This window comes from Mastomys coucha, unplaced genomic scaffold, assembly GCF_008632895.1.
Source record: "Mastomys coucha isolate ucsf_1 unplaced genomic scaffold, UCSF_Mcou_1 pScaffold23, whole genome shotgun sequence".
In the NCBI taxonomy this organism is placed as follows: domain Eukaryota; kingdom Metazoa; phylum Chordata; class Mammalia; order Rodentia; family Muridae; genus Mastomys; species Mastomys coucha.
In genome coordinates this window covers 33,260,212-33,277,991 of record NW_022196906.1, presented here as the reverse complement: position 1 = coordinate 33,277,991, position 17,780 = coordinate 33,260,212, and the positions used below count along the sequence as shown (strand labels likewise).

At 35.0% G+C, this 17,780-nt stretch overlaps 1 protein-coding gene and 1 pseudogene across 1 annotated transcript; one reads left to right on the top strand and one right to left on the bottom strand.

Moving 5' to 3' along the window:
• Positions 1-1,020: 1,020 nt before the first annotated feature.
• LOC116072875 lies at positions 1,021-2,637 on the bottom strand (annotated as a pseudogene).
• Positions 2,638-10,798: 8,161 nt separating this feature from the next.
• On the top strand, positions 10,799-11,741 carry LOC116072320 (olfactory receptor 1537-like). The gene is given in 2 exon segments (XM_031343723.1): positions 10,799-10,836; positions 10,838-11,741. Coding segments are annotated over 2 exon segments (942 nt in total).
• The last annotated feature ends 6,039 nt before the right edge of the window (positions 11,742-17,780 follow it).

Below are 17,780 nucleotides of genomic sequence, written 5' to 3'. Positions count from 1 at the left end.
ATACGCATCACAGGGCTTCAGTTTCCAAATTTATAAACGGAGCCACTGCTGACATACCAACAGCCTTGCCCCTAAATGATTATCAAACAGACCTGTATGGCAAGAGCAGTGGCCTTTAACAAAGGAAAGATTGCAGGCACTTGAAAAACAGGTAAAGAAACATCAGGAGGCTCAACAGCCCCTGGAAGTCCCCTGTGTTTGTTGTAAAAATGAAATCTGGAAAATGGAGGGTGATAACAGATTTAAGAGCACCTAACAAAGTAACTCAACCAATGGGTACTTTACAGCCTGGACTTCCTTTATTGTCTTTGTTACAAAGAACATGGCTTATAATAATAAATTACTTGAAAGATTGCTTTTTCACAGTACCCTTTTATGAGCAGGATAGGGAAAGGTTTGCTATTCAGTACCTACTTTGAATAATAGTCACCCACTGAAAAGATTCCACTGGAAGGTACTTCCATACATAATGTTAAAGAGTCCAAATTGAAGTCAGTGTTTTCTGCAACAAGCATTACAAATTGTTCATAAGCAACTCACTCAGCCTAATATTTGTCATTATATGAATGAAATTATTTTGGCTAATTCTAACAAAGATGTTTTGGAGAATATATTTAAGGTTACAGAGTGCTCCACAAAAAATACAAAGAGGAGATTTTGGGTTACAAAATCAATCAACAAAATATTAGGCCACAAAGGCTATAGATCTATACCAATTGAGAACACTTAAGGATTTTCAAAAATGAATGGGAGCTATTAACTGTCCAAGGCCTACAATTGCATTAATTATATATGAGTTGTGTAATTTGTTTCTAACATTACAAGAGAATAGAATTTAAACAGTACAAGATGTCTAACAACTGAAGCAGAAAAAGAATTAACTCTTGTAGAACAAAGACTAAAACATGCATATGTGGATCAAATTGATCCTAAACTTGCTCATATTTTGGTTATTTTTGCCTTCAATTCATTCTCCTACTGGTTTCATTATGTAAAGAGAAGATATGGATTTTTTTTAGCTCAGAAACAAAGTAAAAATTTGAAGACATATATATATATATAAGGTACAGGCACCACACGTATTGTATTGGTTTAGCCAGAGCCAGGGTGCCACCAGGTCAGCACAATGACCACATCTCCCTTCTTGAAGAAGCCTCGGGCCTTACCAACATCTATGGCCAAGTTTACACGAAGGTCACCATCCTCAACCCAGGCATTCAGTACAGCATACTTACACAGCACAGGGAAGATGCTGCGGTACAGATGGGGCTGGTCAGCAGTCTGGGAATTGCATGATAGGAGCCTGAGGGCGGTACCTGGCCATTTGGTGAGCACTCCTGCCAGATTTGGTGAGCACGATAATGGCCCCACTGCAGTGCTTGAAAGAGGCCTCCACAGAGCCCACAGTAGCAGCTTCTGTGGGGTCTTTGGTAATGGGCGACAGAGTTCCTCGAAGTGGTAGATGGCAGCCTCTGCCTCTCGAGCAATCAGGTGCTGCATGCCAACAGCCTCCAGAGGATAGTCCCCCTTGGCTGTTTCTCCAAAGAACATAATGCATTCTACTCCATCCAGGACTGCATTGTCTACACCACTGCCTTCAGCACGGGTGGGGCGTGGCTTCTTGATCATGCTCTCCAACACCCGTGTGACAGAGATGACAGGCTTCCCTGCTTGGTTGCATTGTCCAATCATCATCTTCTGAGCCAGGAAGATCTTCTCTGCTGGAATCTCAATGCCCAGGTCACCACAAGCAACCATGATCCCATGCCTGGCCTCCAAGGTCTCATTAAACCTGTGGACACCTTCATGGTTCTCGATTTTGCTGATGATCTTGATGTTCTTGCCCTTCTCTCCCAGGACCTACCTAACTTCATGCAGGTCAGCTGCCTTACGGATGAAAGATGCAAACACCATGTCCATATCCTACTCCACCCCAAACTTCAGGTCCTAGATGGTCTTTTCTGATACGGCAGGGAGGTCCACAGCAGCGCCAGGCAGCTTCATGCCCTCCTTGGTGCCCAAGGGGCCTCCATTCTCCACTTCCATCACCAGCAAGTCAGCACTTTCCTCCTTCACCTGCAGTGAGATGAGCCCATCGTCCACAAATATCTTGCTGCCCACCTCCACCACCTTGCAGATGTTCTTTTAGTCCAGCCACAGGATGTTCTCATCACACTTCTCCATGTAAGCTTTGTCCAGGGTGATCTTCAGAGTGTCTTCCTTTTTTAGCTCCACCTCTGCAGGGCTGCTGCCCTTGAGTCCAGTCCGGATCTCAGGACCCTTTGTATCCAGAGCCATCCCAATGGAAAGGTAGAGAATGGGATCAGATGCAAAGCTTTCTGTGGCTGTGCATGCATTCTTGATGGTCTCTTCATGGTACTCATGTGTTCTGTGAGAGAAATTGAGCCGAGCCACATTCATTTCAGCCTTAATCATCTCCTTCAGCATTTCCACAGATAGATAAGCAGGGCCAATGGTACAAATGATGCCAGTGTTGCGGGCAATGATGGAAGCAGAGTCAATGTCCAGGCAGCATATATGTTCCAGGAAGGTGTCAGCCATGGCTGCATGGAGCTGCTAGGTCTGAATGAAGGCAGTCCCTGCTTCTCTGTGTGGCTTCAGCATGGTTCCTGAAGTCCTTGGGCTTACTTCAGATCCTGCTGTGATACCTAAAGTGTACATCTGTCAAGTCAGGACGTGTTGCTGCCTAGCACATATTAAAAACAGGATATGCAGAACACTTGAAGATAGCTACTGTACATTAAATAAACTATTATTTGATAACTTTCAAATATTTCACTATAATCTATATCCTACTATGGAAATGGTTTTCTGAAATTTTCCAGATTTTCCATATCTCACTTAAGTTAATATTCACTCGAAGTAAGCACACTCAAACAACAATTTGTGAATGTATGTCTGTTTTTTATAATTCTTTTCTATGAAAATTATCCTCAAAGATATTTTGAATTTCTATAGAACATTAAAGTGTTGTGTTGAATGGTATAAATTTTTAATTATATTTTATATGCTTTCTATTAATTTGAATATTTATTATCTTTAATGCTTACAGAAGAAAAATAAGGAAATGAATAATTTTAAGCATATTAAATTGGTTAGAATAGAAGGCACATTAGTCTTACAAAATACTTTGATAGTTTAAGAATATAGATTTTTCTGTTTTTGACCTATTTAGTCCTGAAATAACTCCTCCTATTGTCACAATGGTGCCCCAATCTCTTTTTATTTAGACCTTTCTTTTATTTTCCTGGTTTCCTAAATGAAGAAGAAAGCAAGGCAGTTTGTGCTCTTGGGAAAACTGTTAATATTCCTGTGAATAGATTTATTATTTAAATAATGTTAAACCTAAAATAAATATCTTATAACTCATCAGAAAAATCATTGTTTCTCTAAAACCTGGTTAACTCACTGTGGGCTCTGTCTGTTGTGTCATCCAAAGGCTCCTAAGAAATGTACAGAATCTCACACCCACCATCACGTGCTGGATTATTTTAACAGAGCTCTTCAGTGATCCACATACAAAATCATTTTTAGGAGTTAAAAGTTTAGAAATTACAGGAAATCATTTGTAGACTATCTTGGCAATTGGGGAATTAGTACTGATAGTTGTTTACTTTTCTCAGAATATTTCTAGAATGAGTGTCCACTGGGATATCTATTTCGCAGCACACAGTACCTGAAGAAGTTAAACTCAGCACAGAGCTTCATAGCTGCTCAGTTGACTGTGGGTGTGAAATTGAAATAGCAGAGGCACAGACTAGGTGAGTCCTGGGTGAAGGTGACTTGAAATGCAGACCAGACTCAAAGGTACTATTGATATTGAGGACTAGGTCTTTTAAATGCTAACTGTAGAATGCTTGGTGCCTGTTTCTCCCCATTCCAGTATTAATGCCATTGGCAAGCAGCAAATACAATTTGATATTGAATATTTCAGGAGAAATAACATAGTGTGTATTTCTCACATAATCACACTTGTTATTTAGGATTATAAGAATTGGAGCAATCACTGTAAGAAATAAGTAAAGAGGCTGAATATTCCCATTCCTTCACCTAATTATTCCTTTATTCTTAAAAGTACCATAAAACCTGTAATATGTCAGACATGTATTACTAAGAGGACTGACAAATAGTCCAAAAGGTCATCTGGCTTCTTTCCCAAAGAAGTATGAGGTTCAGAATTTACAAATTCCTAAGCATGTTGTGGGAAGTATAAATCCTTTACAAGATATTGGAGAATCCTACCATGTCAGCAATAGTTTTAAATGTGACATAGAAGGAATTATATATTTACCAGATAACAAAGAAAAAGTGCATAGTGATTCTCTTTTAAATATAATGAAGAACATTCTAAAATGGAAAATTCAAACAGCTATAATATGCTCTGGGTACTGTAAGCAGCCAATTATGTACATCACAGGAGAGGGTTGTATGCATGAAGAATTTAACAGGATCAAATTAGTGGACCTTTGAAGAAATTGTTGATCCATATCTGAGGGACACACACACACACACACAAATTTTGAATACTGAATATATTGAATAGTATTGATTTTATAGCTGTGAAATTAGTTAGATTTTTTTTTTACAATGCATCTATACTGTGAATATTGGTACATTTCCTCCTTTCTTTCTTTCTCTCTTTCTTTCTTTCTCTCTTTCTTTATGTATGCATGTATTTATTTGCCCATGATTATGCAATAATAACCCATTCAATTACAACTGGTATTACATCTTCCTCCTAGTTTTATTTTTTCTGTACATTTTATCATATATCTAGTAGCCAGCTCTAACTAAAATATGCTAAGAGGGAAGATTTATGTTCTGACTTTCTTAAAGCAGAGCAGATGTTTCTACTACTGCTAATTTCTACTGTTGCAGTGACCAAAGGTTAGAGTTATTTCCTTTGTAATTCAGCAATATTTAGAAAGAGATGGGGAATAAGAAACAGAGAGAATTAGGAGGAATAAAATGTGGGCAGGTGGAAAAGGTTGCCAAATTCTTTCTTTGAAGCATGGTATTAGAATAATTTTACTCAACCTAATAGATCCTACATGCATAACTCATTTGATATTTCTATGGTTTTACAATTTTTATTCCTAATTTTTTTTTGGTGGTTCAGATCTCCACATACTATCAGAAGAGGTTTCTATTCATGAAATTTGCATAGAGTTAAGAGCTCTATTTCAATTTTAAGAGATGAATAAATCATCTTAAGAATATTTGATGTTTGTATGAGTTCCAGTCTTTTTACACTTAAACATAGTTTCTCAATACAATAATGAACAAAGAAGCAATAGTACTAGCTTAATGTAACTAAGTATAGAATGTGTACAGGTAATATAATATTAAGAGTTAGTTTTCCTACATATAAAATAGGAACTATTTATAGTTGTTGAGTTGATTTTGAGAAGAGATAGAGATTAAACAGGTGCTATTCTTCAGAGATTCAGATTTCTCTTGGTGATAAGGCTAAGACTGAAACCAACAATTTGCTTTTGTTTATAAGCATGTTTACATTTTCATATTGGAAAATTTTTATCAATGTCGTAGCCATTTTACATGACTTATAAAAATAAGAATATTAGGAAATAAATTAATATATAATTAATATTAATATGTGTTTTACATCTGGGTGAAAAGCATACATTACTCTCTTAGAAATTAAGGCACTAATTGGACAAACAAGATGGTTCCAAGGGTAAATGCTCTTGCAGCACAATTCTGAAAATCCGAGATCTATCCTCTGAGCTGCAAGGTGGAAGGAGAAAACATGCTGTTCAAACTTAACCACTTACATTATAGTGTGCACCATAATATACCATACTCCTGTGCACCAATACTTCATATAGAAAGCACATAGTAGTTAGTAATAATGATAATAATAATAATAATAATAATAATAATAATAAAATAGAGTATTTTAAAATTTAAATTTAAACAACCCCAATGGTGTATGTGCATATTATATATAAAGACTTAAAGAAGAAAGCTTTATATTAAGTTTCCTGATTTTATTATTTTTAATAATTTAAGATCTATTTTTATTTAACATTTGGCAATACTAATTATTACTGTCAATTCTGAAATGACCTAAAAGAGAAAAATGTTGCTTTAAATACTTTATTGGTATCTTAAATGCTCTGACTTTATATGAGAAATCCACTAATTGGATTATAATAAACACATCCATAAGTTTTGAGGCTTGATTTCTTTGTCATATTGAACATTGAAGAACACTATTATCATAAGTTCTTCTTTCATTGAACTTTTTTTTCAAGTTCTCTCAGGGCTTCCCAGTATATGTGGATTGTTTGTATTTTATTAGAATGACTTCTGAATATTTGTTGGAAATTTGATATTTTATGTCATTGCCATTTCATTTTTTAAATTTATAGATACCATTGAAATATTTTTTAATGTAAGGGCATACAATAATGAAGCATACATATAGAATACATTGTTTGAATTTTAAGGACTAACAAATATAAAGCTTGTCATGAGGTATTTACAGGAAAAAAAACAGGCTTAAAACAGTATAGGAGCAAAAAGAAAATATACTATAGTGTATTGAAAATAGGTGTGACTCATGTCTGCCTGAGTTATTTGTTTCTTAATAAATGCTAACTAGAATTATATTGTATACAAAAATTGCAACAGAGTATTTGGGTTCTTTCTTACTAAAGCTTTAATATTGAATGAATAAGGCTGCCAGAACACTTTTCACAATTCTTTATGCAGAAATTTTTTCCCAATAAACTAAGAAATAAAAATTGAAGTGCATAGAAGATGTGTCTTCAGACTTACAATATGTTGCAAATCAGTTTTATAATGTTTCAAAGGTTTATATTTTATTCCACTAACTAACTAGTGTTTTGTGATGTGTCTAGATATATCTGTCCTATGTTGCTAGAATTTTTCAATGTCCACTTTAATATATTGTATGACAATTTCTCATTTTGATTGCACTGGAGTTTAAACATGAGCATATTCTTATATACAAATTTATTCATTTACTGACTTTGCACATATTTTATTTATAAGGTTTATTTTTCATTAATATACTTTAAACATTGTTGTCCTTACGGCATTACAAATTACTGTGTATTTATGCATCCATTTTCATAAGCAAAATTTGTCTGACATTCTTTTTATTCTTGTGTCTTTGTGTGGTTTAAGTATCAGAGTAACTGTGGCTTCACAGAATGAATTATGTAGTTTTCCTTAAGTTTCTATTTTGTGAAATAGTTTGAGAAGTCTTGGCATTAGTTCTTCTTTGACCATTGGTTAATATTTTGCACTAAAACCATCTGGCCCTGGACTTTTTCTGGTTGGAAGGTTTTTAATAAATGCTTTTATTTTCTTAGTGTTTACAAGACTATTTAGATGGTTTACCTGATATTGATTTAACTTTGGTAAGTTGTAATGCCATAAGGACAACAATGTCTAAAGTAAAATATATTAATGAAAAATAAGCCTTATGAATAAAATATGTGCAAAGTCCATAAGTTGTATCTTTGTAGAAAATCATCTGTTTCATCTAGATTTTCCAGTTTTGCTGAGTATAGGCTTTTGTAGTCAGAGTTGATAATTTTTTTAATTTTCTCTGTTTCTTTTGTTTTGTCTCCCTTTTTATTCCTGGTTTTTTTAATGTGTATACTGTCTCCTTGTTCTTTAGTTACTTTGGCTAAGGATTTATCTATGTTTTTGATATTCTCAAAGAACTAACTCTTAGTTTTCTTGATTCTTTGTATAGTTCTCTTCATTTCTAATTGGTTATATTCAGCCTTGAGTTTGATTATTTCTTGTCTTTAACACCTCTTGAGTGTGTTTGCTTTTGTTTCTTCTAGAGTTTTCAGGTGTGCTATTAAGTTGCTAGTTTTGGACCTCTGAAATTTCTATATAAAGGAACTTAGTGTTATGAATTTTCCTCTTAGCCTTGCTTTCACTGTGTCTCATAACTTTGGGTGTACTCTGCCTTAATTTTTATGGAATTATAGACAGTCTTTAATTTCTTTCTCTATTTCTTCACTGATCAAATTATCATCAATTAGAGAGTTGTTTAGTTTCCACAAATATGTGGAATATCTGCTGTTTTTGTGGTAATGGAAGTCCAACCTTAGTCTGTGGTGATCTGAAAAAATGCATGGGATTATTTTAATCTTCTTTAGGTTGTTTTGTGTCTGATTTTATTGTCCACTTTGGAGAAGGTTCCGTGAGCTGCCTAGAAAAAAGTATATGTGTATCTATTCATTAGGGGCATGGATGTGTAGAATTAAGTGTTCATTTTGGTGGATTTTTTTCCTTTGATGAGTATGAAGTGTCATTCCCCATATGTTTTTATCTTTTGGTTGAAAATCTAATTTATTGGATACTATAATGGTTGCTCAAGCTTGTTTCTTGGAACCATTTTTTTTTCAGCATTTTACTCTTAGGTGTGTCTGTCTTCATTACTGAATTATGTTTCTTGTATGCAGCAAAATGCTGGATCCTGTTTAGGTATCCAGTCTTTTAGCATGTATCTTCTTATTGGGGTATTGAGTCCATTGATGCCGAGAGATATTAAAGATCAATGATTGTTATTCCCTGTTATTTTTGTTGTTGGATATGATATTATGTGTGTGTGGTTCTCTTCTTTTGGGTTTGTTGTTAGATGGTTAATTTCTTGAGTTTTCCTGGGTGCAGTTACTCTCCTTGTGTTTAGTTTTCCTCCCAGTATTCTCTGTAGGGCTGGATTAGTAGAAAGATGTTGTTTAAATTTGGTTTTGTCAGGGAATATCTTGGTTTCTCCATCGATGCTGATTGAGTGTTTTGATGGGTAAAGTAGACTGGGTTGACATTTCTGTTCTCTTAGGGTCTGCATGACATCTGTCCTGGGTCTTCTGGCTTTTAGAATCTTTGTTGAGAAGTTTGGTCTAATTCTGATAGCTCTGTCTTTTTCCTTTACTACTTTTAATATTCCTTCTTTGTTCTGTGCATTTAGTGTTTTGATTATTATGCAATGAGAGGATTTTATTTTCTGGCCCAACATATTTGGTGTTCTGTTAGCTTCTTGTGAATTTATGGCTATATGTTTCCTTAGGTTAGGGAAGTTTTCTTCTATGATTTTGTTGCAGATATTTTCTGGCCTTTGAACTGGGAATCTCACCTTCTTCTACTTCTATTATTCTAAGGTTTGGTCTTTTTCCTGTGTTCTGGATATCCTGTATGTTTTGGGTTAGGATTATTTTATACATTTTATTTTCCTTGACTTATATTTCAATAACTTCTATGATATCTTTTATGCCTGAGATTCTTTCTTCTATCTCTTCTCTTCTATTGGTGATGCTTACATCTGTAGTCCCTGATGTCTTTCCTAGGTTTTACATCACCAGGGTTTGTGATTTCTTTATTGTTTCTATTTACATGTTTAGGTCTTGGATCGATTTGTTCATTTATTTCACCTGCTTGATTTTGTTTTCCTTTATTTCTTTAAGGGATTTATTTGTTTCCCCTTTAATGGCTTTTTCCTGTATTTTCCTGTATTCTTCTGAGGAAGCTTTTTATATCTGCCTTAATGTCTTCTATCATCTTCATGAGATGAATCTTGTTTTTCAGGTACGTTAGGTTATCTAGGGCTTGCATGGTGAGAAAAGTGAGTTCTGATGGTGCCAGATTACATGTCTTTGGTTGCTTATGTTCTTGTGCTTGCCTCTTGCCATCTGCTTATCTCTGGTGTTAACTGGCCTGGGTGTCTCTTACTGGAGCCTGCCTGCTTGGAGGCAATAGAACTCTGTCACCTAGGTTAGGGCAGGCCTCCTGGGAGGCAAGCAGTGCTAGTTTTGGTGGGAACTGGGGCTCTTGTGTCCCTCATTAGAGCAGGCATTGCAATCCTTCGTAGTTCACAACATATAAATGAAAAAAAGAACTGAGTTGAGTCTGTTTCTCTAATTTTAACATGCAGAAATTACCAAGTTTCCATTTGAGAGATTGTCAATATGAATGCACAACACAAAAATCATACTGCAGATTTTTTGAGTGATAAGATGCCAGTAATATATACTTCTTCACACTGTAAAAAATTAAAAATCCATTGTAATAGCTATCAGCATTAATGGTAAGTAATAGGTGTGAATATGGCCACTCTGTCTTTATGGATTCACTATGTAACCACAACTGGCTGACTCTGTTCCTCTCAATAATTGGTTCCCAAACCAAAATTTCCTGCTAGAAGCACCATGTGTTTAGTACTTAATCCTAGTAGAAACAAGTATCCAGTAATTAACCCTAGTAACACCATGTTTCAAGTATTTAATGCAATGGCTGCTAGATAGCTTAATTAATGTACACATTTGGGTACTTAAAAACTTTATGTATCTTATGGATTAGATAAATGGGAATTTCTAAAAGTAGAGCTCTGGAGATCCCCTCTGGAAATTCATTTGGGAATAATAATTCATTATTTTGAGGAAAGTTAACTTGGTCAACATAGTGGGGCATTTTTCTCCACTAAAACACACTGTACATCTCAAATATGAGGGATATGAACTCGTGAGAAAATTTAAAGTTGAATTAAGTGATAGTATTTTATATGAATATATTGTTAATTTTAAGTATATGTTTAAAAATTATAATAAAAATTAATTGTATTTGTCTAAGATAATCACTTAAAGTAATTATGTAGAGGGCAAAGTTATACTAAAGCAGAAATAATTTACATGGGACCTTTGTGTACATGGAAAAGAAAAATAAAGTATTACTGTCTAATTGGTTTAAAAATTTTGTACTCCTTCAGATCTGAATGGAGGACATGGCAGCAGGAAACCATTGCACAGTGACAGTTCTTCTTGGCGGGGCTCTCAGAGAAGCCAGAACTCCAGCTGCCCCTCTTCCTCCTCTTCACAGGAATCTATCTGATCACTGTGGCAGGGAACCTGGGCATGATCACACTGATTGGGCTCAGTTCACACCTGCACACACCCATGTACTATTTCCTCAGCAGTCTGTCATTCATTGACTTCTGTCAGTCCACAGTTGTTACCCCTAAAATGGTGGTAAGCTTTCTGACAGAGAAGAACATCATTTCCTACTCTGGATGCATGGCTCAGCTCTACTTCTTCATCATTTTTGGTGTTGCAGAGTGCTACACATTAGCTGCAATGGCATATGACCGCTATGTTGCCATTTGTAACCCATTGCTTTATAATGTAATCATGTCCTATCAGATTTATGGTTCTCTGATTTCAGGAGTGTATATTTTTGGTGTGGTTTGCTCTTCAATAGTCTCTGGCTTCATGATTCAAATTCAGTTCTGCAAAGCCGATGTGATCAATCACTATTTTTGTGATCTTCTTCCCCTCTTGAAACTTGCATGCTCTAATACCTTTATCAATGAAATGTTAACTCTATTTGTTAGTATGTTTAATATCTGTGTCCCGGTGCTGACCATTACTACTTCCTATATCTTCATTATTGCCAGCATTCTCCACATTCACTCCAGGGAGGGCAAGTTCAAAGCTTTTAGTACTTGCAGTTCTCATATCTCTGCTGTTGGTATCTTCTATGGTTCTGGTGCATTCATGTACTTACAATCATCTTCAGTGAGTTCGATGGACCAAGGGAAAGTGTCCTCTGTGTTTTACACTACTGTTGTACCCATGCTGAACCCATTGATTTACAGCCTGAGGAATAAAGATGTCAGTGTTGCATTGAAGAAAATACGTGAAAGAAAAAAAATGATGTAAGCCAAAGTCATGTGAAGATAATTTATCACAGTAAAGTAATTAGAAATACACAGAAGTATTTGTTTGACCCCACCTTTCATTATTATTACACATTTGCTAACATCCTTTGATAATTTTTACTATTAAAAATTACAACTTAATTTTCAAGTACCTAATATGTTATATGTTTATCAGAATCCAAAATGTATCGCTTCTTGGCCTTTTGGCTAAGATCAAGTGCAGAATCCAAAATATATACAAATAGTGTGGATGACATGAATTATGACCATAAATGATATTGCATCATGTTATATATATTTTTATTCACATTTGATAATTATTACTTTAAAAATATAAACCACCTTCTTAATTACAACAAAATCATACCTTTTAAATTAATTTCTATTTCATTTTTAAGAACTTTATATATATATATGAGTGCTGTAGATATATCAGTTCTCTCATCTCCCTCCAACCACTCCCATGTTCCTCCTGCTCTCTCTCAAATTAATGGTCTCCTTTCTTTTAATCCATATATACCCATAGGAAGTCTGATTCTGTTCTCAGTAATCACTAGTTTCCCACAGCTCTTCATCTCAGCATGGAGTGCTAGAGATTTCCCAGTTCTACATTGGAGAGCATGTGTTGTTTGTTTTTCTAGCTCTAAGTCACCCCAATCAATTTTTTCTAGCTCTCTTGTCTATCTTTGCATACAAAATGCTCCCTTTCATCAAGACTTCTCTTCCCTGTGTTTGCAAAGGCAGCTCCTAGTCTTTCATTTTAGCTGGAAAAAGTCCATCATCTTTACACTCAGTCACTTACAAAATATAAGGATAGGAAAATAATTGGAGTCAAGATAATGTAAAACAATAACTTGCAGTTCAGTTCTCAATGGAATTCTCATGTTCATTGGAAACTTCAATGTAATGTTTACACTGTGCTTCTGATGCCATTCTGGTGTATGAGCACATACAATAATTGCCCATTAAGATCTTTATATAGTATTCATGTCTTTGCTAGCCCATGTATTCATCCTCTAGTTATTCCCAAAAAAACAATTTCAGAAGTTTGAGAAGCACCTGCTCTAGTAACGAAAATAGTCATAGCAATAAACCAGAACATGATACCTACTTTCTGTGCTAGTCAAAACTTTTCCATCATGCCTACAATACCCATGAGAATGCATATAAGAGAGGGAGTTTTAAATTTTGCATTACAATGTCATAGACATCACCATATTAAGTTTGCAATGTTTGTAGTTAGATTCATCATAGTGCCTGGTTTAGAGGAAAAAATACTGGTCATGGTAAAGTAATTTTTATATCTGGGTCCACTTTACACAATTTCTAATATCTCCACAGATGATGACAGAATATCAAAACCAATAATTGATCGTGTGACTTTGTAATAGGCATATTATATCCAGTCTAGAGCACTATATAGAGAAAATGATTTTTGTATGTACTTACTAATTTGAATACATATCACTTGTGTATTGTTTTACAGTGCTAAAAGACTTATATGCATACAATTTTAATCATGTAACTTGATAATGTCTATACTCTAAGGAATTGTTATCTTTGTAGAGCTTATGTACACATAAATACTATTATGATGTGTTTGAAAGAGTAAATAAGTCCCACATTTTCAATGATTATCATAACCAGAGAAAGATAGAATAAAATATTAACATAAATCAGGTTAATTCTGAAGTATTATGTTTTGACACTGAAAAAAAATTGACCCTAAGTAAGGAGTAGCACTATAAAGAAGACAAGAACTAATATACAAGAGTTTTCAAACACTATTATAGAAGAATATACTTTATCAAATATTTCAATAACAAAATATTATAAAAGCTCTTTCATATGGTTTATTACATATCTAGAAAGAGATTCTTGATTTGGTATTGGTGTCACATATGGGCTTTATCTTGTGAGGTAGGTCTTAAGAACAATAACAGGTTAATAACAGGTTGTTTTCCCCAAAATTTTCAGGCCACTCTTTCACCAGTGGGCATATCAGTGTAGTCTATTTATCGTTGTTATTGTGTATTACAGGGTTCACAGTTCTGTAAGATGTGACAGCATGCACAAAATGTATGTAAACCCAAAGAAGTTTAAAAAGTTTCATGGAGAATAGAAGTGATCATGAAGTTATACCTACAAGAGTTATACCTATAAGAATCACTTGACTGTTGGTTGATAGCTTCTGAGAGAAGGAGAGTTAGTTTTCTTTAAGTATAAAACCACTGATAAATCAATCAATTTCCAGTGGAAGGCCACACAGCCAAAAATGTGTAGGCCCAAAAATTTGGATTTGAAGTGAGGGGGATAAAAAGAAGACACAAAGTTATATGAATGGAGAACTAGATACTCCTGGAAAGAGTGGATAGAGGCTGTAAATCCTATCCAAACATGAGTGAAACTATTAAAAGAAAAAAAAACTAAGGAAATATTTACAACTGTTACATATGAAATGTAGTGTAAAATTATTATTACATGACTTATAATAATAATTATGTGAGTAATATATAACTAAAAGTACACATATCCTTATCCTTATCCTTATCTTTAACGTTACTCTGACCCCTAAGAGTATACCTACACTTACTCCTACCCCAATCCCAACCCCAATTCTTACCACTACTCTTACAACTACCACTATCCCTATCCTACATCAAACCTAACCCTAGCCCTAGCCCTAAACTTAATCCTACACCTAAGCCTAACTTTAACCCTAATTATAATCCTAGCTCATACCTTACCCTTACTCTAACCGTAATCCCAGTTTTACCCTTACTCTTTCATCAAGCCTAACCCTAACTCTAACCCTACTCTTACCCTAAACCTTACCCTAACCCTTACCTTAAACCTTAACTAAACCTCATCTTAAACTTTACCCTAAACCTAACCCTTAACTTTACCCTAATCCTATGCCTAACTGTAATCCTTATACTTAGCCTAATATTAGCCTTGACACTAGCCCTAGCCCTAAACCCAAACTTTATCAAAACCTTAATAATTACCCTAAAAGAGATATTAACGTTCATATTTAAAACCCGTGGGCAGTTTGCTAGCAGATTCATTATGGAATTTAAGACAAACAGTTTATACATGTGCTAATGCATTACTTTTAAGAGATAGGGAACTTGTAGTGCCTTTATTAAAACACACATGACACAGTGCAGGAAAATATGACAACAACAACAACAACAACAAACGCAACAGTGTCCTACTAGTAAAACAATGCCACATCAACTATAGAGGTTATTAAATCCAGTTTTCTCCCATAGTACCTTTGGGGAGAAAAAGATCTTGAGTTTCCTCTTAAAAACACATGTGGATGAGCAAAGAGAATGAAAAATAAATAACCCAACCAAACAAAAAAATTCTTTCTAAACTTTACAAGAACATCACACTCATAGGAGAGATTTAGGGCAAACATTTCACACTTGAAATAATGCAGTACTTTTGGGAGGTAGGAAATGTTTAGTGCCCTACTTGATACATATACAATACTCATGACTCAGAGAACTTTGAAAAGGAAGAAGGGAAAGAAAAAGTATTGTAGCAGTCAGAGGACCAGGAGTTGGCTGAAAACAAAACAAAACAAAACAAAATCTCTTTTATATTTGACAAGGAAGCTGCAACTATGAACTCTCAGCAGTATGTGTCCTAAATAAGAGAAGCTCAATATGAACATCAGCTATCATGCTAACGTGGATAAGAGACAATTCACAAGGTTCAACACCTAGAAAAAATGTTACAGGTAATTAATGACTAATTGACTTCTGAGACTTAGAGAATCAGCCTCCTCCATGGATGACCCACCTGTTATTTAGTTTATCTGCAGAAAGAAAGCAGTTTGCTAGAAATACACATATATGAGGACTAAACCAACACAGCATCTAACATATATATATATATATATGCATATATGATTGTATATATATACATACATATTTATATATAGATATATATGCATACATACATGCATATATGTTTGTTCCCACAATTATTTTTAAAAGGGCATAAATTTTAGAGCCAGTGGAGAGATAGAGGAGGAGTTGGAGTATGGAAAGAAAAGCCTGGAAATGATTCAACTAGAGTCCTATGAAATTCTCAACAAGTATCATAAAATAAAACATGTCTATGACAAGAACTTTAGGTTACTCAAGAAAGAAATCGAAGAAGACTCAGAAAATGAGGAGATCTCCAATTCTCATAGTTTGGTAGAATTAACACAGTAGAAATGTGCCAAAAGCAATCTACAGATTCAATGCAATCACCATCAAAATTCCAACACAATTCCTCAGAGACATTTAAAGAGCAATTCTCAGAGATGGAAAAAAAATAACCCAGGATAGCAAAAACAATTCTTAGCAATAAGAGAACATCTGGAGAATAACCATTCCTGACCTCAAAATATACTACAGAGCAATAGAGATAAAAAAAACTGCATGGACAGACAGATTGTTCAACGGAATAGAATTGAAGACTCAGAAATATAACCACACACTTACAGATACTTGATCCTTGACAATGACCCAAAAATATACAATGGAAAAAGAAAACATCTTCAATAAGTGGTGCTAGTATAAATGGCAGTCTGTACATAGAAAAATGAAAATAGATTCATATTTGTGACCTTGCACAAAGATCAAATCCAAGTAGATCAAGGACTTCAACATAAAACCAGATACAATGAATTTAATACAAGAGAAGGTAGGAAAGAACCTCAAACTCCTTGTAATGAGAGAGAAATTTCTTAAACTGAACTACAATGACTCATGCTCGAGTATCAAGAATTGATAAATGGGATTCCTTGAAACTGAAAAGGTTGTGTAAGGCAAAGGGCATGGTCAATAGGACAAATCAGCAACCTATAAATTGGGAAAAAATCTTCACTAACCTCACATCTGTTAGAGACCTAATATTCCAAATATATTAAGACTTCAGGATGCTAACATCTAAAAATCCAAACAACCAAATCAAAAAATGGGGTCCAGAACAAAACAGAGAATTCACAACAAAGGAATCTCAAATGGCTGAGAAGCAATTAAAGAAATGTTCAAAGTCCTTAGTGATCAGGGAAATGCAAATCAAAACGATCCTGAGATTCCACCAATCAGAATGGCTAAGATCGAAAACTCAGGAGACAGCCCATATTGGCAAGAATGTGGAGAAAGAGGAATACTAATCCATTGCTGGTGGGATTGCAAACTGGTACAAGGACGCTAAAAATCAATCTGGATGTTTCTCAGAAAATTGGAAACATCTACCTGAAGACCCAGCTCTAACACTCTTTGATCTATAAGTAAAAGATACCCCACCATGCCACAAGGGGACATGTTTCACTATGTTAATAGAGACTTTATGATAGCCACAAGATAGAACAACCCAGATGCCCTACACTGGAAAAATCGATACAGAAAATGTGGTTCATTTACACAGTAGGATACTATTCAGCTACTGAGAATGAGAACATCATGAATTTTGCAGGCAAATGGATGGAACTATAATATATTATCCTGCATGAGGTAACTCAGACCCAAAAGGACCTGCATGGTATGTATTCACTAATAAGTGGATATTAGCCAAAAAAGTACAGAATACCCAAGATAGAATCCATAGAACTCAAGAAGGTTAACAAGCCGAAGATCCCAAGTGAGGATGCCTCAATCCCACATGGGACAGAGAAAAAAGTAATCACAGGAGAAAATAAAAACATAATCAAGTATTGGGGGAAACAGAAATGAAGCCTTGAGAGCCAACAATAAGAATGGAAACAGGAAAACTCAGAAGGTAGAAGGTGAGAGGAACCTTTACAATGTACCAGAGACTTTGGAGGTGAGAGAAGCTCAAGACTCAAAGGGAGGGAACTTAGATGAAATTCCCAACAGTGAGCAGAGGGAACTTGTAGAGTCCACCTCCAGTAGAAATACAGGGCGTCAAGTGGAGCGATGGGGTTGTAATTCCACAGTCAAAAATTCTGACCCAGAATTGGTCCTGTCTAAAAGAACTTCAGGAAGAAAAATGTAGAAAGGAAGTATAGTGA